Source organism: Pseudophryne corroboree, chromosome 5 (assembly GCF_028390025.1).
Source record: "Pseudophryne corroboree isolate aPseCor3 chromosome 5, aPseCor3.hap2, whole genome shotgun sequence".
NCBI lineage: Eukaryota > Metazoa > Chordata > Amphibia > Anura > Myobatrachidae > Pseudophryne > Pseudophryne corroboree.
This window is the reverse complement of record NC_086448.1, coordinates 491,866,222-491,888,446: the sequence shown is the minus strand read 5'-3', so window position 1 is coordinate 491,888,446 and position 22,225 is coordinate 491,866,222. Positions and strand designations below refer to the sequence as shown.

The 22,225-nt window shown below is 44.7% G+C and overlaps 1 protein-coding gene across 2 annotated transcripts in view; it reads left to right on the top strand.

The window, feature by feature from the left end:
• DROSHA (drosha ribonuclease III) overlaps positions 1-22,225 on the top strand; it is a 604,359-nt gene that overhangs the window by 304,595 nt on the left and 277,539 nt on the right. For both annotated transcript variants that reach the window (XM_063922973.1, XM_063922974.1), the window contains one exon: positions 19,057-19,195. In XM_063922973.1, the coding sequence (XP_063779043.1) occupies positions 19,057-19,195 (139 nt within the window). The remainder of the gene's footprint in view (positions 1-19,056; positions 19,196-22,225) is intronic.

The window sequence follows — 22,225 nt, the reverse complement described above, 5'->3', positions numbered from 1 at the left end:
GAAGACTTTTCAGTCTTCATGAGGTAGCGCACAGCACTGCAGCTGTGCGCCATTGTTGTCAGCACACTTCACACCAGCGGTCACTGAGGGTGCAGGGCGCTGGGGGGGGGCGCCCTGGGCAGCAATGATAATACCTTGTTCTGGCTAAAAATACATCACATATAGCCCCTGGGGCTATATGGATGTATTTAACCCCTGCCAGGTCTCACAAACACCGGGAGAAGAGCCCGCCGAAATAGGGGGCGGGGCCTATCTCCTCAGCACACAGCGCCATTTTCCTGCACAGCTCCGCTGCGAGGAAGGCTCCCAGGACTCTCCCCTGCACTGCACTACAGAAACAGGGTAAAAAAACAGAGAGGGGGGGCACTTTTTTGGTGATATTGATATATTAAGCTGCTATAAAGGAAACAACACTTCTGTAGGGTTGTTCCTATATATTTATAGCGCTTGGGTGTGTGCTGGCAAACTCTCCCTCTGTCTCCCCAAAGGGCTAGTGGGGTCCTGTCTTCGATAAGAGCATTCCCTGTGTGTCTGCTGTGTGTCGGTACGTGTGTGTCGACATGTATGAGGACGATGTTGGTGTGGAGGCGGAGCAATTGCCGGTAATGGTGATGTCACCCCCTAGGGAGTCGACACCGGAATGGATGGCTTTGTTTATGGAATTACGTGATAATGTCAGCACGTTACAAAAATCAGTTGACGACATGAGACGGCCGGCAAACCAGTTAGTACCTGTCCAGGCGTCTCAGACACCGTCAGGGGCTGTAAAACGCCCTTTACCTCAGTCGGTCGACACAGACCCAGACACGGACACCGAATCTAGTGTCGACGGTGAAGAAACAAACGTATTTTCCAGTAGGGCCACACGTTATATGATCACGGCAATGAAGGAGGCTTTGCATATCTCTGATACTGCAAGTACCACAAAAAGGGGTATTATGTGGGGTCTGAAAAAACTACCTGTAGTTTTTCCTGAATCAGAGGAATTGAATGAAGTGTGTGATGAAGCGTGGGTTAACCCCGATAGAAAACTGCTAATTTCAAAGAAGTTATTGGCATTATATCCTTTCCCGCCAGAGGTTAGGGCGCACTGGGAAACACCCCCTAGGGTGGATAAGGCACTCACACGCTTATCAAAACAAGTGGCGTTACCGTCTCCTGAAACGGCCGCCCTCAAGGATCCAGCTGATAGGAGGCTGGAAACTACCCTGAAAAGTATATACACTCATACTGGTGTTATACTGCGACCAGCCATCGCCTCTGCATGGATGTGCAGTGCTGGGGTGGTTTGGTCGGATTCCCTGACTGAAAATATTGATACCCTGGATAGGGACAGTATTTTATTGACTATAGAGCAATTAAAGGATGCTTTTCTTTATATGCGAGATGCTCAGAGGGATATTTGCACTCCGGCATCGAGAGTAAGTGCGATGTCCATATCTGCCAGAAGAAGTTTATGGACGCGACAGTGGTCAGGTGATGCGGATTCCAAACGGCATATGGAAGTATTGCCGTATAAAGGGGAGGAATTATTTGGGGTCGGTCTATCGGATTTGGTGGCCACGGCAACAGCCGGGAAATCCACCTTTTTACCTCAGGTCCCCTCCCAACAGAAAAAGACACCGTCTTTTCAGCCGCAGTCCTTTCGTTCCTATAAGAACAAGCGGGCAAAAGGACAGTCATATCTGCCCCGAGGCAAAGGAAAGGGTAAGAGAGTGCACCAAGCAGCTCCCTCCCAGGAGCAGAAGCCCTCCCCGGCTTCTGCAAAGCCCTCAGCATGACGTTGGGGCTTTACAAGCGGACTCAGGGGCGGTGGGGGGTCGACTCAAGAATTTCAGCGCACAGTGGGCTCACTCACAGGTGGACCCCTGGATCCTGCAGGTAGTATCTCAGGGTTACAGGTTGGAATTCGAGAAGTCTCCCCCTCGCCGGTTCCTAAAGTCTGCTCTGCCAACGTCTCCCTCAGACAGGGCGACGGTATTGGAAATCATTCACAAGCTGTATTCTCAGCAGGTGATAGTCAAGGTACCCCTCCTACAACAGGGAAAGGGGTATTATTCCACACTATTTGTGGTACCGAAGCCGGACGGCTCGGTAAGACCTATTCTAAATCTGAAATCTTTGAACCTGTACATACAAAAATTAAAGTTCAAGATGGAGTCACTCAGAGCAGTGATAGCGAATCTGGAAGAAGGGGACTTTATGGTGTCCCTGGACATCAAGGATGCTTACCTGCATGTCCCAATTTGCCCTTCACATCAAGGGTACCTCAGGTTCGTGGTGCAAAACTGTCATTATCAGTTTCAGACACTGCCGTTTGGATTGTCCACGGCACCTCGGGTCTTTACCAAGGTAATGGCCGAAATGATGTTTCTTCTGCGAAGAAAAGGCGTATTAATTATCCCTTACTTGGACGATCTCCTGATAAGGGCAAGGTCCAGAGAACAGCTGGGGGACGTAGTAGCACTAACCCAAGTAGTGCTGCAACAGCACGGGTGGATTCTGAATTTTCCAAAATCTCAATTGACCCCGACGACACGTCTGCTGTTCCTGGGAATGATTCTGGACACGGTTCAGAAAAAGGTGTTTCTTCCGGAGGAGAAAGCCAGGGAGTTATCCGAACTTGTCAGGAACCTCCTAAAACCAGGAAAAGTGTCTGTGCATCAATGCACAAGAGTCCTGGGAAAAATGGTGGCTTCTTACGAAGCGATTCCATTCGGCAGATTCCACGCACGAACTTTTCAGTGGGATCTGCTGGACAAATGGTCCGGATCGCATCTGCAGATGCATCAGCGGATAACTTTGTCTCCACGGACAAGGGTGTCTCTTCTGTGGTGGTTGCAGAGTGCTCATCTGTTAGAGGGCCGCAGATTCGGCATACAGGACTGGGTCCTGGTGACCACGGATGCCAGTCTGAGAGGCTGGGGAGCGGTCACACAGGGAAGAAACTTCCAGGGAGTGTGGTCAAGCCTGGAGATGTCTCTTCACATAAATATACTGGAGCTAAGAGCGATTTACAATGCTCTAAGCCTGGCAAAACCCCTGCTTCAGGGTCAGCCGGTGTTGATCCAGTCGCACAACATCACGGCAGTCGCCCACGTAAACAGACAGGGCGGCACAAGAAGCAGGAGGGCAATGGCAGAAGCTGCAAGGATTCTTCGCTGGGCGGAAGATCATGTGATAGCACTGTCAGCAGTGTTCATTCCGGGAGTGGACAACTGGGAAGCGGACTTCCTCAGCAGACACGATCTACACCCGGGAGAGTGGGGACTTCATCCAGAAGTCTTCCACATGATTGTGAACCGTTGGGAAATACCAAAGGTGGATATGATGGCGTCCCGCCTCAACAAAAAACTGGACAGGTATTGCGCCAGGTCAAGAGACCCTCAGGCAATAGCTGTGGACGCTCTGGTAACACCGTGGGTGTTCCAGTCAGTGTATGTGTTTCCTCCTCTGCCTCTCATACCAAAAGTACTGAGAATTATACGGCAAAGGGGAGTAAGAACGATACTCGTGGCTCCGGATTGGCCAAGAAGAACTTGGTACCCGGAACTTCAGGAGATGCTCACGGAAGATCCGTGGCCTCTACCTCTAAGACGGGACCTGCTTCAGCAGGGACCGTGTCTATTCCAAGACTTACCGCGGCTGCGTTTGACGGCATGGCGGTTGAACGCCGAATTCTAAGGGAAAAAGGCATTCCGGAAGAGGTCATCCCTACCCTGGTAAAAGCCAGGACAACATTATCACCGCATTTGGAGAAAATATGTTGAGTGGTGTGAGGCCAGGAAGGCCCCGACGGAGGAATTTCAACTGGGTCGATTCCTACATTTCCTGCAAACAGGATTGTCTATGGGCCTCAAATTAGGGTCCATTAAGGTTCAAATTTCGGCCCTGTCGATTTTCTTCCAGAAAGAATTGGCTTCAGTTCCTGAAGTCCAGACTTTTGTAAAAGGAGTACTACATATACAGCCCCCGATTGTGCCCCCAGTGGCTCCGTGGGATCTTAATGTAGTTTTGGATTTTCTCAAATCCCATTGGTTTGAGCCACTCAAATCGGTGGATTTGAAATATCTTACATGGAAAGTAACCATGCTACTGGCCCTTGCTTCAGCCAGGGGAGTGTCAGAATTGGCGGCTTTATCGTATAAAAGCCCATATCTGATTTTCCATTCGGACAGGGCAGAACTTCGGACGCGTCCTCAGTTTCTGCCTAAGGTGGTTTCAGCGTTTCACCTGAACCAGCCTATTGTGGTGCCTGCGGCTACTAGCGATTTGGAGGATTCCAAGTTGCTGGACGTTGTCAGGGCATTGAAAATATATATTTCAAGGACGGCTGGAGTCAGAAAATCTGACTCGCTGTTTATACTGTATGCACCCAACAAGCTGGGTGCTCCTGCTTCTAAGCAGACGATTGCTCGTTGGATTTGTAGCACAATTCAACTTGCACATTCTGTGGCAGGCCTGCCACAGCCTAAATCTATCAAGGCCCATTCCACAAGGAAGGTGGGCTCATCTTGGGCGGCTGCCCGAGGGGTCTCGGCATTACAACTCTGCCGAGCAGCTACGTGGTCGGGGGAGAAGTTTGTAAAATTCTACAAATTTGATACCCTGGCTAAAGAGGACCTGGAGTTCTCTCATTCGGTGCTGCAGAGTCATCCGCACTCTCCCGCCCGTTTGGGAGCTTTGGTATAATCCCCATGGTCCTGACGGAGTCCCAGCATCCACTAGGACGTCAGAGAAAATAAGATTTTTCTTACCGATAAATCTATTTCTCGTAGTCCGTAGTGGATGCTGGGCGCCCATCCCAAGTGCGGATTGTCTGCAATACTTGTACATAGTTATTGTTACAAAAAAAAAAAAAAAAAATCGGGTTGTTATTGTTGTGAGCCGTCTGTTCAGAGGCTCCTACGTTTGTCATACTGTTAACTGGGTTCAGATCACAAGTTGTACGGTGTGATTGGTGTGGCTGGTATGAGTCTTACCCGGGATTCAAAATCCTTCCTTATTGTGTACGCTCGTCCGGGCACAGTATCCTAACTGAGGCTTGGAGGAGGGTCATAGGGGGAGGAGCCAGTGCACACCACCTAGTCCTAAAGCTTTTATTTTTGTGCCCTGTCTCCTGCGGAGACGCTAATCCCCATGGTCCTGACGGAGTCCCAGCATCCACTACGGACTACGAGAAATAGATTTATCGGTAAGTAAAATCTTATTTTTATATATTAGATATACAGTATGTATATGTAATAATTACTTCGATGGTGGACCGGCACTCCTCCCAAATGCATATATTGCTCCGGTACCCTGTGGTTTAATTTTCAATATATTCCATACAATGCAAGACAGTGGCACTCATAGACTTTCAGCAAAAAAAGTATGAATTTCATATCAAAAATTCCGCTCCCTGGCCCCATTGTCAAGGTGAACAACCCGATTTTCGGATGTGGGAGATTCAATCTGTATATATAATCATGTTTAAAGTTGTAACACTTGCATAGGAAAAATGTTGTAAGCAGCATTACACCCGTGTCGACATACTCACTGCTAACGTATTGAGTTTCAATCTCCTGACTGCATACCTACAGAAATGTCTTACAAAACAGTAAGGTGCAACTCTTGTATATACAGTAAATGAAGGAATTTATGACACATTAGGGGTATCTGTTGGGAAACTGTGCCTTGCACAGAAGGTTGAGAATTCCCTTTCAGCTGAATACATTATTCCCTCCTTGCATCTATTAGCATTTGCGAAAGATCCTTGGCTTCTCATAAGAAGTCGCATTTACAGAAACCAATGTAGGAGGTACTAAACAATCACTGTAGACAGGTGTGGAGAATATGCACAGAGCACATTTAATGTCTGGTCATTATCATGTAAATAGATTGTGCATTTCATTGTGCTGACAGATGCTGTACTCTACGGTAGGTTTCTAAAATGTATTCACAGTTATTAATGTGTTCTATTGGTTTATAAAAATAGATTTTATCACAAAGTCATAAGATTTGAACATTTTCTTAAGAGAAGTCCACATATTTTGCTAAAAAATTCCCATATTGCTAAGATGCAATTATTATGTCCAGCTAACGAGTATAAAGGTAAACGTAGCTTTAATGTGCCCATTTTTGTACTATAAAGCAACACAAAAGGTTGTCTGCTGAGATATGTCTATTCAGTGTGAAGACATAGTAGTCCCCTTTCTCACTTTTGTATTCCACATAATAGAACTTGGCAGGTAGACATTACTATTGTTTTTACTTTGTTGCACCTGTATTAGTAACCATTAGCAAAAAGCATTACAGTAGGCAACTGAAAAGTAGTAAATTGATTGCAGTTTGTCAAATAATTTGGAAACGTACAGTGCCTTGCTAAAGTATCCATCCCCCTTGGCTTTTTACCTATTTTGGTACATTACAACCTGTAATTTTATTTTTTTTATTAATCTGAATTTTGTGTGATGGATCTGCACAAAATAGTCTACGTTGGTGAATAGAAATGAGAAAAATGTATATAAAAAAGATTTTTTTATAAATAAAAATGTGAAAATTGGAATGTGCATATGTATTCACCCCCATTGCTATGAAGCCCCTCAAAAGTTCTAGTGCAACCAGTTACCTTCAGAAGTCACATAATTAGTGAAATGAAGTCCACCTGTGTGCAATCTAAGTGTCACATGATCTGTCAGTATAAACACACCTTTTCTGAAAGGCCGCAGAGGCTGCAACACCAATAAGCAATAGGCATCACGCCACGAAGACCAAGGAGCTCTCCAAAGAAGTCAGGGACAAAGTTGTTGAGAAGTACAAGTCAGGGTTGGGTTTTTAAAAATATCCAAATCTTTGATAATTCCCCGGAGCACCATCAAATCCATCATCTTCAAATGGAAAGAACATGGTACCACAACAAACCTGAACGTTCCACAGCAGATACTGGTGTATCTGTGCATGTGACCACAATAAGCCATACACTCCATATATATGGAGGAAGGTGCTCTGGTCAGATGAGGCTAAAATTTAACTTTTCGGCCACCAAGGAAATTGCTATGTCTGGCGCAAACCCAACACATCCCATCACCCCAAGAAACATGGTGGTGGCAGCATCATGCTGTGGGGATGTTTTTCAGCAGCAGGGACTAGTAAACTGTTTCAATTCGAGGGAAAGATGGATGGTGCTAAATACATGGATATTCTTGAGCAAAATCTATTTCAGTCTGCCTGTGATTTGAGACTGGGACGGAGGTTCACCTTCCAGCAGGACAATGACCCGAAGCATACTGCTAAATTAACACTGGAGTGGTTTAAGGGGAAACATTTAAATGTGTTGGAATGGCCTAGTCAAAGCCCAGATCTCAATCCAATTGATCCAAAAGATTGCTGTTCAGAAGCAGAAACCATCCAACATGAAGGAGCTGGAGCAGTTTTGCCTTGAGGAATGGGCAAACATCCCAGTGGCAAGATGTGGCAAGCTCATAGAGACTTATCCAAAGCGACTTGCAGCTGTAATTGCCGCAAAAGGTGGCTCTACAAAGTACTGACTTCAGGGGGGTGAATAGTTATGCACGCTGAAGTTTTCTGTTATTTCTCTAACGTCCTAAGTGGATGCTGGAGACTCCGTAAGGACCATGGGGATTAGCGGCTCCGCAGGAGACTGGGCACAACTATAAAGAAAGCTTTTAGACTACTGGTGTGCACTGGCTCCTCCCACTAAGACCCTCCTCCAGACCTCAGTTAGATTCTTGTGCCCGGCCGAGCTGGATGCACACTAGGGGCTCTCCTGAGCACCTAGAAAGAAAGTATATTTAGGTTTTTTATTTTCAGTGAGATCTGCTGGCAACAGACTCACTGCAGCGAGGGACTAAGGGGAGAAGAAGCGAACCTACCTAACAGGTGGTAGTTTGGGCTTCTTAGGCTACTGGACACCATTAGCTCCAGAGGGATCGACCGCAGTACCCGACCTTGGTGTTCGTTCCCGGAGCCGCGCCGCCGTCCCCCTTACAGAGCCAGAAGCACGAAGAAGGTCCGGAAAATCGTCGGCAGAAGACTTCAGTCTTCACCAAGGTAGCGCACAGCACTGCAGCTGTGCGCCATTGCTCTTCATGTACACCTCATACTTCGGTCACTGATGGGTGCAGGGCGCTGGGGGGGGGGCGCCCTGAGGGCAATAAATAACACCTTGGCTGGCAAAATATACATCATATATAGTCCCAGAGGCTATATAGATGTAAAATTACCCCTGCCAGTATCACAGAAAAAGCGGGAGAAAGTCCGCCAAAAAGGGGGCGGGGCTTCTCTCTCAGCACACTGGCGCCATTTTTCCCTCACAGTTCCGCTGGAAGGAAGCTCCCTGGCTCTCCCCTGCAGTCTGAGAATACTACAGAAGGGTAAAAAAGAGAGGGGGGGCACTAAATTTAGGCTCAGTATAGATATATATATATATATGTAATATATAAAAAAGCAGCTATAGGGAAAACACTCATTGATAGTGGGATCCCAGTGTTATATAGCGCTCTGGTGTGTGCTGGCATACTCTCTCTCTCTGTCTCCCCAAAGGGCTTTGTGGGGTCCTGTCCTCTGTCAGAGCATTCCCTGTGTGTTTGCGGTGTGTCGGTACGGCTGTGTCGACATGTTTGATGAGGAGGCTTATGTGGAGGCGGAGCAGATGCCTGTAAATGTGATGTCACCCCCTGCGGGGTCGACACCTGAGTGGATGGTGCTGTGGAAGGAATTATGTGATAGTGTCGACTCCTTACATAAAAGGTTTGACGATATACCTAATGTGGGACAGCCGGCTTCTCAGCCTGTGCCTGCCCAGGCGTCTCAAAAACCATCAGGGGCTCTAAAACGCCCGCTACCTCAGATGGTTGACACAGATGTCGACACGGATACTGACTCTAGTGTCGACGACGAAGAGACTAATGTAACTTCCAGTAGGGCCACACGTTACATGATTGAGGCAATGAAAAATGTGTTGCACATTTCTGATGTTACCCCCGGTACCACAAAAAAGGGTATAATGTTTGGAGAGAAAAAACTACCAGTAGCTTTTCCTCCATCTGAAGAGTTAAATGAAGTGTGTGAAGAAGCGTGGGCTTCCCCTGATAAAAAGATGGTAATTTCTAAGAGGTTACTAATGGCCTACCCTTTCCCGCCAGAGGATAGGTCACGCTGGGAAACATTCCCTAGGGTGGATAAAGCGCTCACACGCTTGTCAAAGAAGGTGGCACTACCGTCTCCGGATACGGCCGCCCTGAAGGAATCTGCTGATAGAAAGCAGGAGGCTATCCTGAAATCTATATATATACACACACAGGTGTGACACTGAGACCGGCTATAGCTTCAGCCTGGATGTGCAGCTCTGCTGCTGCGTGGTCAGATTCCCTGTCAGAAAATATAGATACCCTAGACAGGGACACTATTTTGCTGAACGTAGAGCATATAAAAGACGCACTTTTATACATGAGGGATGCACAGAGGGATATTTGCCGGCTGGCATCCAAAATTAGTGCAATGTCCATTTCTGCCAGGAGAGGGTTATGGACTCGGCAGTGGACAGGTGATGCAGATTCCAAACGACACATGGAAGTTCTGCCTTATAAGGGTGAGGAATTGTTCGGGGATGGTCTCTCGGACCTCGTTTCCACAGCAACAGCTGGGAAGTCTACATTTTTGCTCCATGTTCCCTCACAACCAAAAAAAGCACCGTATTATCAGGTACAGTCCTTTCGGCCCAATAGGGGCAAGCGGGTTAAAGGCGCGTCCTTTCTGCCCAGAGGCAGAGGTAGAGGGAAAAAGCTGCAGCATACAGCCAGTTCCCAGGAGCAAAAGTCCTCCCCCGCTTCCTCTAAGTCCACAGCATGATGCTGGGGCTCCACAGGCAGAGCCAGGTACGGTGGGGGCCCGTCTCAAGCATTTCAGCAATCAGTGGGCTCGCTCACGGGTGGATCCCTGGATCCTTCAAATAGTATCTCAGGGGTACAAACTGGAATTCGAGACGTCTTCCCCCCCGCCGTTTCCTCAAATCTGCTTTGCCAACCACTCCCTCAGGCAGGGAGGCAGTGTTACAGGCAATTCAAAAGCTGTATTCACAACAAGTGATAGTAAAGGTGCCCCTACTTCAACAAGGAAGGGGTTACTATTCAACAATGTTTGTGGTACCGAAACCGGACGGTTCGGTGAGACCCATTTTAAATTTGAAATCCTTGAACACATATATAAAAAAATTCAAGTTCAAGATGGAATCGCTCAGGGCGGTTATTGCAAGCCTGGACGAGGGAGATTAGATGGTATCGCTGGACATCAAGGATGCTTACCTACATGTCCCCATTTACCATCCTCACCAGGAGTACCTCAGGTTTGTGGTACAATATTGTCATTACCAATTCCAGACGTTGCCGTTCGGTCTCTCCACGGCTCCGAGGGTCTTTACCAAGGTAATGGCGGAAATGATGATACTCCTTCGAAGGAAGGGAGTTTTAATTATCCCGTACTTGGACGATCTCCTGATAAAGGCGAGGTCCAGAGAGCAGTTGTTGGTAGGGGTAGCACTATCTCGGGAAGTGCTACAACAGCACGGCTGGATTCTAAACATTCCAAAGTCACAGCTGGTCCCTACGACACGCCTGCTGTTCCTAGGGATGGTTCTGGACACAGAACAGAGAAAAGTGTTTCTCCCGGAGGAGAAGGCCAAGGAGCTGTCATCTCTAGTCAGAGGCCTCCTAAAACCAAAACAGGTGTCGGTGCATCACTGCACGCGGATCCTGGGAAAAATGGTAGCTTCCTACGAAGCGATTCCATTCGGCAGGTTTCATGCAAGAACCTTTCAGTGGGACCTGTTGGACAAGTGGTCCGGATCGCATCTTCAGATGCATCGTCTGATAACCCTGTCTCCAAGGACAAGGGTGTCTCTGCTGTGGTGGCTGCAGAGTGCTCATCTTCAAGAGGGCCGCAGATTCGGCATACAGGACTGGGTCCTGGTGACCACGGATGCCAGCCTTCGAGGCTGGGGAGCAGTCACACAGGGAAGAAACTTCCAAGGACTATGGTCAAGTCGGGAGACTTCCCTGCACATAAATATTCTGGAACTAAGGGCCATTTACAATGCCCTAAGTCAGGCAAAACCCCTGCTTCAAAACCAGCCGGTACTGATCCAGTCAGACAACATCACGGCAGTCGCCCATGTAAATCTAGAGGGCGGCACGAGAAGCAGGACGGCAATGGCAGAAGCCACAAGGATTCTCCGATGGGCGGAAAATCACGTGTTAGCACTGTCAGCAGTGTTCATTCCGGGAGTGGACAACTGGGAAGCAGACTTCCTCAGCAGGCACGACCTCCACCCGGGAGAGTGGGGACTTCATCCAGAAGTTTTTCAAATGATTGTAAACCAGTGGGAAAAACCACAGGTGGACATGATGGCGTCCCGACTAAACAAAAAGCTAGAAAAATATTGCGCCAGGTCAAGAGACCCGCAGGCGATAGCTGTGGACGCTCTGGTAACACCGTGGGTGTACCGATCGGTTTATGTGTTCCCTCCTCTTCCTCTCATACCAAAGGTACTGAGGATAATAAGGAGAAGAGGAGTAAGAACTATACTCATTGTTCCGGATTGGCCAAGAAGAGCGTGGTATCCGGAACTTCACGAAATGATGTCAGAGGACCCATGGCCTCTACCGCTCAGACAGGACCTGCTGCAGCAGGGGCCCTGTCTGTTCCAAGACTTACCGCGGCTGCGTTTGACGGCATGGCAGTTGAACACCGGATCCTGAAGGAAAAGGGCATTCCAGAGGAAGTCATTCCTACGCTGATAAAAGCTAGGAAAGAATTAACCGCGAACCATTATCACCGCATATGGCGAAAATATGTTGCGTGGTGTGAGGCCAGGAAGGCCCCAACGGAAGAATTTCAGCTGGGTCGGTTCCTGCACTTCCTACAGTCAGGGGTGACTATGGGCCTTAAATTGGGTTCCATTAAGGTCCAGATTTCGGCTCTATCGATTTTCTTCCAGAGAGAATTGGCTTCACTACTGAAGTTCAGACTTTTGTTAAGGGAGTGCTGCATATTCAGCCCCCTTTTGTGCCTCCAGTGGCACCTTGGGATCTCAACGTGGTGTTGGATTTCCTAAAGTCACATTGGTTTGAGCCACTGAAAACCGTGGATTTAAAATATCTCACGTGGAAAGTGGTCATGTTGTTGGCCTTGACTTCGGCCAGGCGTGTTTCAGAATTGGCGGCTTTGTCATGTAAAAGCCCTTATCTGATTTTCCATATGGATAGGGCAGAATTGAGGACTCGTCCCCAGTTTCTCCCCAAAGTGGTATCAGCTTTTCATCTGAACCAACCTATCGTGGTGCCTGCGGCTACGAATGACTTGGAGGCTTCCAAGTTGTTGGATGTAGTCAGGGCCCTAAAAATTTATGTTTCCAGGACAGCTGGAGTCAGTAAGACTGACTCGCTTTTTATCCTGTATGCGCCCAACAAGTTGGGTGCACCTGCTTCTAAGCAGACTATTGCTCGCTGGATCTGTAGTACGATTCAGCTTGCACATTCTGCGGCTGGACTGCCGCATCCTAAATCAGTAAAAGCCCATTCCACGAGGAAAGTGGGCTCTTCTTGGGCGGCTGCCCGAGGGGTCTCGGCTCTTCAACTTTGCCGAGCTGCTACTTGGTCAGGGGTAAACACGTTTGCTAAATTCTACAAATTTGATACCCTGGCTGAGGAGGACCTTGAGTTCTCTCATTCGGTGCTGCAGAGTCATCCGCACTCTCCCGCCCGTTTGGGAGCTTTGGTATAATCCCCATGGTCCTTACGGAGTCCACAGCATCCACTTAGGACGTTAGAGAAAATAAGAATTTACTCACCGGTAATTCTATTTCTCATAGTCCGTAGTGGATGCTGGGCGCCCATCCCAAGTGCGGATTGTCTGCAATACTTGTATATAGTTATTGCTTAACTAAAGGGTTATTGTTGAGCTATCTGTTGAGAGGCTCAGTTGTTATCATGCTGTTAACTGGGTATTGTATCACGAGTTTTACGGTGTGATTGGTGTGGCTGGTATGAGTCTTACCCGGGATTCAAAATCCTTCCTAATTGTGTCAGCTCTTCCGGGCACAGTATCCTAACTGAGGTCTGGAGGAGGGTCTTAGTGGGAGGAGCCAGTGCACACCAGTAGTCTAAAAGCTTTCTTTATAGTTGTGCCCAGTCTCCTGCGGAGCCGCTAATCCCCATGGTCCTTACGGAGTCCCCAGCATCCACTACGGACTATCAGAAATAGAATTACCGGTGAGTAAATTCTTATTTTTGTCCTATTTGTTATTTTCTTCACAATTAAAAAAAAAAAAAAAAAAAACATCTTCAAAGTTGTAGGCATGTTCTGTGAATAAAATGATGCAAACAAACCATTTTAATTCCAGGTTGTGAGGCAACAGAACATGAAAAATGCAAAGGGGGTGAATACTTTAGCAAGGCACTGTGAATTAGAAAAAAGTGTCCCTGAAGGCAGAATGTGCCCCATTTTGATTCTTGACTAAAGTGCAGCTACTTTTATGAACTTACTTAGAAATGATTAAAATGGTTGGTTGTTTTATGCATTTGATCAACAAGATTTTCATTGTAAGGAATAAAATATTTACTGTTTGATAATTGTTAGACCATGTTTAATATGTGGGGAAACCCCATTGCACATGTATGCCACACATGCTTTTTTTTTTACTATAGAACGTTGTATATGTTCATGTACAGTAATATGCTTAAGTGTATGTAAGCTCTTTTTTTTTTTTTTTATTGAAATTCTGAAATTTTAGGAAATGCCTTAGTGGATTGCATCATTTTATTTTATGTAGCAAGTAGTCTAGACCAGTGCCTAATTCAAAACTACAGCTCACATCATGCCTTCCTTCTATGTTGCTCAAGGTCAATTTCCAATGGGGGAAAAGAGCCTTTAATGTCTCTGGTTATAGCTATGGGCTGCAAGGTGTTTTTATGATTTCCCTACTGCCACAAGTGGCAAACGGGAAACTTTAGCCTGAGATCAAACTCAATATTGGCCAGAACACCTAGACCAGTGTTTCCCAACCACGGTCCTTAAGGCACACTAACAGTCATGGTTTTAGTGATATCCAGGCTTGAACACAGGTGACTTAATTAGTACCTCGGTTATTTTGATTTAACCATCTGTGCTGAAGCCTGGATATCACTAAAACCTGCACTGTTGGTGTGCCCTTGAGGACAGCGGTTGGGAATGCCTGCCCTAGACACTTGCCTCCTAAACTTACCTGATGCCTGTTCACTATCACGCGCGGTTTGGGAGATAAAGAAAAGACAGAGATGGAGAAAGGTGGGACGAGAGGGCTAGAGAGACATGGGGAGAATAAAAGGAAAGATAAAGACACGGAAAGAGGGGGCTAGTCTTAGATTGAGGCAGGGCGGGACGGTTGGAATTCACAGCACAGCTGGGCACAACAGCTAGTGACCAGATGACTGACTGGTCCAAAACAAAGTATTTAACGCTAGGGTCTTTATTTTACATGTTGCATTAGTAGAGCTTATAGATAGCTACAGTATGTTAATTCAGCCTTTAAGCATGCTATGGGTTAAAATCAATTAGCTGCGGAATTGTGGCAACTTACCGCAAATGCCATTTTTGCATATTATTTGACGCAAAAACTGACTTTTCACTGTTATGTGCGCTTGCGCAATTTGCGCTATTCGATTGCAAATTTGCAAAAATGGGTTGACTGTGAAAATTGTTGCCACAGTGAAAAATGGGTGTTCATACCCCCAAAAAAAAGCTAAATTACGGTAACATCGGATAACGGTATAAAAGTTTATTATTGGTTATAATAAACGTATTTATGGTAATTAAATAGGATCAAATCTCTCTTTTATATGGATGATTTTTTTATTTTATTTTTTAAAGAGAACATTTTTTTCAGCTAAATTAGTGCTAAAATTAAATTTGGGGTATGTAAAATTGGGTTTAAGTATATATTTGGGTCATTTAAAGGTTGTTATGGGTTTTTTTTTATAAAAAAAAAAGTGGAAACAGACCAATTACTCTCAACTGCAAGTCTAAAAACATTTGTTCCACTCACAAAGCACCCCAATATACCTGTCCCATACCTTCTACCCCAATTTCCATATTTTTGCACTTTTTCACCCCCAAAATGACATGTCATTATCGCACAATAAAAAAAGTGCCTACTCAGTCATTTGGAGGGTGTTTCTGAACCAAATCCAGACATTTTTAACTTAAATAGGCTTGGTGGAGTGAGAGTCGCGGTAAAATTACCGTGAATCAGTTTTGGCGGACAATCGAATAGACACCTTTGCGGATTTACCACAATTCGCAGTAAGTTTGCAATTTTTTTCACAGATAATTGAGTTTGGCCCCAAATTCTCTATATGCAACCAATAAGCCAACAGTAATTAGGAAATGTTTAGGGTACGTCCTGTCTGACATTTTTTTTCTCTTGAAAATATTGTGTGTTGTTTTTGTTGGTTTGATTGTTTTTAAGTTTTACGCCTTTCCTCCTCCTCCTCCTCCTCTCAAGAGCATCGCTAATGCACTCCTTATTACCATGCCTATAACTGGCATTTTCTTTTGCAATCTTATTGAAGTAAGTGATAACATCTTGGAGTCTTTGACTGAATTGGACTGTGGAGAGCACCAATTTGTTTTCCTTCAGTCAAGTTATGCAGCATTGTATGTGGCAGATCAAGCTTCTTATATAAAAAAAAAAGTTCTCTTTATGAAAGCATTCAAATACTTTAGCCTTGAATTTTTCCTTCATGAACTAACTATTCCTTTTTAAGAAACTTTTTGATACCAGGCATTCATTTTTACATTTCTATAATTTCAGTCAAGTTCCAAAAGCTCTGTGCTGCCCGTACTGCATGGTTCAGATTCATAACATGTGACGTTTTACCTTCTCTGGATTATTCCACATCTGGTTATTATACGACTTCAAAGATGTGGAAGACATGAAAGCTTAATAACTCTCACTGCTGGTCTTTTTTTTAACCAATTGGGTGGTAATGGAAAAGGGGCTCCCTGATTTCCTGTGATAGTTTTTTTGTTTTCAATATGGTATTCCTTGCTTGGTTAGAATTTTATTCTTACACTTCTCTAAACATTTAAATAAAGTAAAAAAAATAAAAAATAGGCTAAGCACAGACACGTGAAAACAATCCGCAACAGAAGGGACTGTGCAATTAAAAAAACATACCAAATGTTATGACATCTAGGTTGATGTCTTGGCATATGTGTTCTTCAGATGCTTTATGGGCAAGTTACCCAATTTCTGAGCAGTGTGGTTAATTATTATTATTTTTTTTTCCCATTACACTGTACACTGCTTTACACAGGGTAACTTTACATTACATAGACAATTCTCACAAAAAATACCCTTGGGATTTCCTTCACAGTTCCTTTGTCTGTCCCAGCATTGTTCCTGTACAGCAAAGTGAGAACTGTTATCCCAACATGTCCTGTCTGTCATTCCTGTGTATCACGAGGTATCTGCTTTCTGGCAGCTTTTCTCTGGTAATGACTCTCTGCTCCTTCTGTTTATGATGACTCTGAAGTCTTTAGAAGGGGCATAGTCACTTTATGTAGGGATGATATGAGCCTTACATCACTGCAGGTGCTAATGAGAGCTAGTGGCAGCACTTGGTGATAACAGGGGGCTAATTCAAGCACATGGTGCTAATGATGCTATTGCAGCACTTGTTGCTGACTGGGGCTTGTGAAAGTTCTTGATGGAGCCAGCTACCATTGGGTGCCTATAACTTTTTCATAGTATAAATTCAACATTTCAATATAACATCGTATATTGCCACTGGAGTATGTCCCATGCTGTCTTAACCTTTATTAAGGCTTTTAATACTGTATGGTCTGTTGGCCTTCACAACAATTGCCACAGAGAAATTCTTGACCCTTCACCGAGGCCCCGCCACCTCCTCGCATCCACATGGACTCTGCTACCTCCTAACCCAATGATGTCTCCAAGCCTGATGACTTACCTTTAGAGATGAGTGGGGAGCACCACATGCTGGCACCCCTCACCACCATCACTGCCTCTCATTGCCTCGGCCACCGGTCCCCCTGGAACTGCACTGGAGGAGAAGGACCGTTTGGACAGCTGACCCTACCGTCCATTCCTCTTTTTATCACTTTTCTGTCATTGCCTGTATTCTGTTTGCTGAATATACTGTTCACTATTTTCTACCATGTTTGTTTGTTTTTTGTAGGTTTATTTTTTTACAGTGTACTTCCACCCCACTGTACTGCTGTGACCTTAGTGCTGATTCTTCAAAAAGGTGTGTCCTCATACATCTTGCCTCAATACGCCACGTAGCAGGTGATGTCTGGAATGAGTGAGCTGACAAGCCCTAAGTCCTGTGCAGCCCCATTAGCGTTGAGCATCTTTTTTTGTCAAAAACGCAAATAGGATGCACATGCAGGCTCTGCTTATGAAAATGATATGCGACATGCCTATATTCTCTGAGAGTCTGCGGTTGTATTTGCGTACCATTTCGTATGCAGATAAGGCCACGGTCGCACACAGAATATAGGCATATCATTTTATTCAGCATAAGCTGCTTGTGGATCATATTTGCATCATTTTGTGAATAAGTTGCATTTTAATAGAAAAAGTCACACGTAAAGATACTCGGTGCTACAGAGTGGCTAGAAGGGCTGTTTAACGTGTAGGGAGGCTAGATGTAAGTGGAAACATCTGTACAGGGTATATCATACCAATTCATGTGTGCCAGTTCTCCCATCTGTGCCTTGGGTCCTTGTATGGCTTGTCTCCCACAATGTAACTTTCGCAGTGCGCACAACATGGCTGTCTCTCCTGGTGCTCTTGTGGATTGGATGAAAAATACATGGACCTGACGGTTATGTTGTGAGCCTACTCCTATCATTAGTATGCTGCAACCACCCATTTTGTGTCATTTCTTCTAGATGTAACCTTTTCCACCCAGGGTAATCTTACGTAGCGCACCCAAAACTGCTGCTTCATCTGGTACCTTGTGTGGGTGGAATGGACAACCAAAGGAAGTTAATATCCAAAATGTCTGCACCAAACCCTGCAATTATACCTATTGTGTTCTCTAGGTTTTTGTCGTTCTTAATTATTTCTGTGTAGTTTTGTGCTTGCTATAACTCTTAACTCCTCTGCATAGTGTATCATGTTTTTGATGTCTGCAGAGTGACTTTGAGTTCTGCAGGAAAAAAATCACTGTATAAATAAAATTATTATGATGATTATTGTTATTATTTTTATTATTAATAATAATAAAATGCAGCTTTAAGGCTGTGTACACAAGGCGCGATGTGCTGTACAGCCCGACATTGACTATTCGATGGGGCCGGAGCCCGGCCCCACCAATGTAGTCAATGTTGGGCTGCCTGCACAGTCTATGTTTTTTGCGATGTCGATCCCGCGGGACCACGCATCAGCATTGCAAGCTGTGTACACACGGTGCGATATGCACTATCTTTCCTTACGATTTTGACTATATAGTCAAAATTGTAAGGAAAGTTAAGTGCATATCGCACCGTGTGTACACACCTTAAGCTCTTCAATTCAATATTTATTTTCTTGCAAGACATCTTTTTCCTGCATACTTGCTATCATCTTCTGAGAAATCATCAGCATTCTCACTAGATCTTCCATACTCTGTGTTATCAGTCTAGGATGCTCGTGAATTCAGTATATACAAATATGTTTTCGGTCTGTTTCCAAAATGCACATATGCAGAGACACAAGGTGCAGATTAATGTTCAGTAAAACATTCAGGTTTCGGTCCTCAATGCCCTCCAGGTATCAAGGTTTTAATGATACCCATACTTAAGCCCAGATAAATAAACTGACTAAGGTAGTAATTAAGTCACCTGTGCTTAAGCATTGGTTTCCTTAAAACCTGGACAGTTGGAATGCATTGAGGACTGAGTTTGAGAATCACTAGGGTAACGTATTTATTTGTTTTTATTTGAGACTTTTTGTTTGTTATTTTCATTATATTTAAAATAATGTTGACTTAAAACAATCTTGTGTTGCAGTTAGCAATGACACATCCAAGCCACCATTTAAATTTTGGAATGAACCCTGATCATGCTCGCAACTCTCTTTCAAATTGTGGAATAAGACAGCCAAAATATGGTGATCGAAAAGTTCATTACATGCACATGCGGAAAAAAGGTATGTATAATATTTCTCCATTTATTGGGCTTTTATGCCCCTCATTTTTGCATAAGCTGGCAAACTAGACTTCCAAAGCTTGTCTTAACTAATGAGATCTTTAGAATATTTTTGAGATTGCAAACTCCTCTCTTGATCAAAATAGTAACTAATTGTTATAAAGCGGTTCAATTGAGGAGACTTCAGTTTTATACGATTATTGCATGCACTTTTTTCTGTACTTCCACTGCTTCATACAATGCCTGTGAATGCCATCTGTGCAGCCATGGAACAGATTTTTAGGCTTAGTAGCACCAGACAACCCTTGGCTTTTGTTCTACATGATGGCTCCTTTTTGTTTCTAACCTTTTTGCCCCCACACAGTATCAAAACAAGCACATTTAAAAAAAAGAAAAAATAACAGGTGTGTGTGTGGGGGTGCAGGAAATACACTGTCCATGTACCTCAGGAGAAGGCACCCCTATCTTGATCGCCTCATCACTGTTGGAAGCGAATGCGAGCAACACACTACAAATTCTTGCATCATAACAGCTCTTCACCCATGAGGTGGCTGCCCATTGTCATTTTCCTTCTGTTATGAATGTTGCTATTCCAAGGCTTTTGAATACACAAAAAATTTTGTCTTCCCACCTCCATTTCTGTCAGTTTTTTTAGTTCATTGATTTATGGTTATTTCAGGTCATTGAATTATGGTAATTTCTGTCAATTATTACAGTTTATTAAAGGTTTCATCCAAATCCATCCAGTGGAAGGCCCAGAACAGGCTCCCTGTGCCATAGTTCTGCCCAGCTCATTCCGCTGTGAGGTCCGACCGACCAACCCCCTAGTACATGACTTGCCAACCTGTGGCTCTCCAGCTGTTTTGAAACTACATGTCCCAGCATGCTTTGCTACAGTTTTACCAAAAGTGTAGAAGGGCATGCAGGGACTTTTAGTTTCACAACAGCTGGAGAGCCACAGGTTGGCCAGGCCTCCCCTAGTATGTCTTCTGGGATCCAATGTTACCACTGTGTAGTTTTCTTCCAAATCCATCCAGTGGAAGGTCCATAACAGGCTTCCTGTGTCAAAGTTCTGTCCGGCACATTCCGCTGTGAGGTCTGTCTGTGTCTTACCCCCCTAAAACCTGGTCAGGATCCAACTGGACCACCTCATGTTGGTTTCATCCTGATCAGTGCAGGGGTGTTCAAATGCATAAACGGACAAACAAACATACAAAATGAGCAATTAAGTTTATATATAAGATAAGGGGGCGCAGTCAAAATGCCGGTGGTCAGCTCCCAGCGTTCAGGAGACCAACGTCAGAATCCCAATGGCCTGCATACTAATACCCACCACTAATTCCCACTCAGTTGGTGGGTCTACGCCACCAACGAGTGGAAATAGAACCTGTAGCATACAAGCTCACCACCGGGCGTGTAGCGCGGTGAGCGCAGCTAGCCCGCAAGGGGACTCACTTCCAGCAGATGGGATGCTTTTGTTGGTATACTGACAGCCGGAATCCCATCTGCCAGTATTTCATACCGGACCCAAGATAATATATATATATATATATATATATATATATATATATATATATATCCCTGGCCACGAAAGGGGTGTATTTTTTATTACGTTTATTTCTGCCAGTATTTTAAGTTGGATAATGAAGGGTATGTGTACCAAGTTTGGTCCAGATCAAATCTACAAATATTGTTTAGAAAGAAATTTTGTAATCAATGTGTGCAATTTAAAATAAGCATCACAATATTAGATGGTACTGCTGTCTTTGTAAAATTAGTTCTGCTGAACATTTCAGTCATCCAAGCAAGCAAAGCCATTTATCTAGCTTTATTTAAAAGTAATATTTGCCCCTTAATATTTCTCAAATATTATTTTGTCAGAATAATTAAAATGTATTTTATTATCAATTTTCCCCCACTAATAAATTCATTAAATAGTTGTGACCTGTAATTATATTATTTCTTTAAGCCCCTTAACGAATGTTACATTTGTTCCAATTAAATATGTTTAATGTGTTCTGTCCAAACAGTTAGCTCACACTGCATGCCATTTGAGCAGTCTCACCAGCCAGCTATTAGTGGTTGATAGAAGTAACTAAGATACAGTACACATGTTAATAATAATTGTAAATAACTTTGATTTTGTAAATCAACAATTACTTGTTTCCTTGGTCTTCTAATTTGGCATAGTCCTATCCATTTTTCCATGGTTATATATCGCTACCCCTTTTGCACAAAGGGCTGTATTGAGCAAGTCTGGAGGAAAATATTTTGCTCCTAGATTTATCAAGCAGGTAGTATGCACACCGCATTGTTAAAATGCCCCATAGAAATCTTGTGGGTATACGGTGATAAGGTAACTTATACGAAAATTCCACACAATGGAGTGAATGTATTATACCCACACTTATCTTGCGGGTATTACACCTCCTACTTTTTCTTTTTACCAAGGCAAAGCAGGAAGCAGAAGCGCCGAGATATATTAACAGTTTTCAGTGAAAACTTACCCCTCTAGCGATCGCTCCTAGAGCACAGAGAGCATCAGCTCATTCTCAGCGTTGTATCTCTGCCCCCGGCTGGCTACAGTGTTCATGTGCGAGATCTCGCTACTCTCACGAGATCTCACATGCAACCCAGAGCCGCAGCCACTGTAGCCAGGGACTTCGCTGTCCCTGCTGTGGTGTATGAGGCAACGACACCTGCAGATGTCGATATCGATAGCTGCAGACTTGGGAACGGTCAGTGCAAATGACCGTTCATGTATTGCCCTGCATAATGGGGGTCATTCCGAGTTGTTCGCTCGCAAGCTCTTTTAGCAGCTTTGCACACGCTAAGCCGCCGCCTACTGGGAGTGAATCTTAGCTTATCAAAATTGCGAACGAAAGATTAGCAGAATTGCGAATAGACACTTCTTAGCAGTTTCTGAGTAGCTCCAGACTTACTCGGCATCTGCGAACAGTTCAGTCAGTTTCGTTCCTGGTTTGACGTCACAAACACACCCAGCGTTCGCCCAGACACTCCTCCGTTTCTC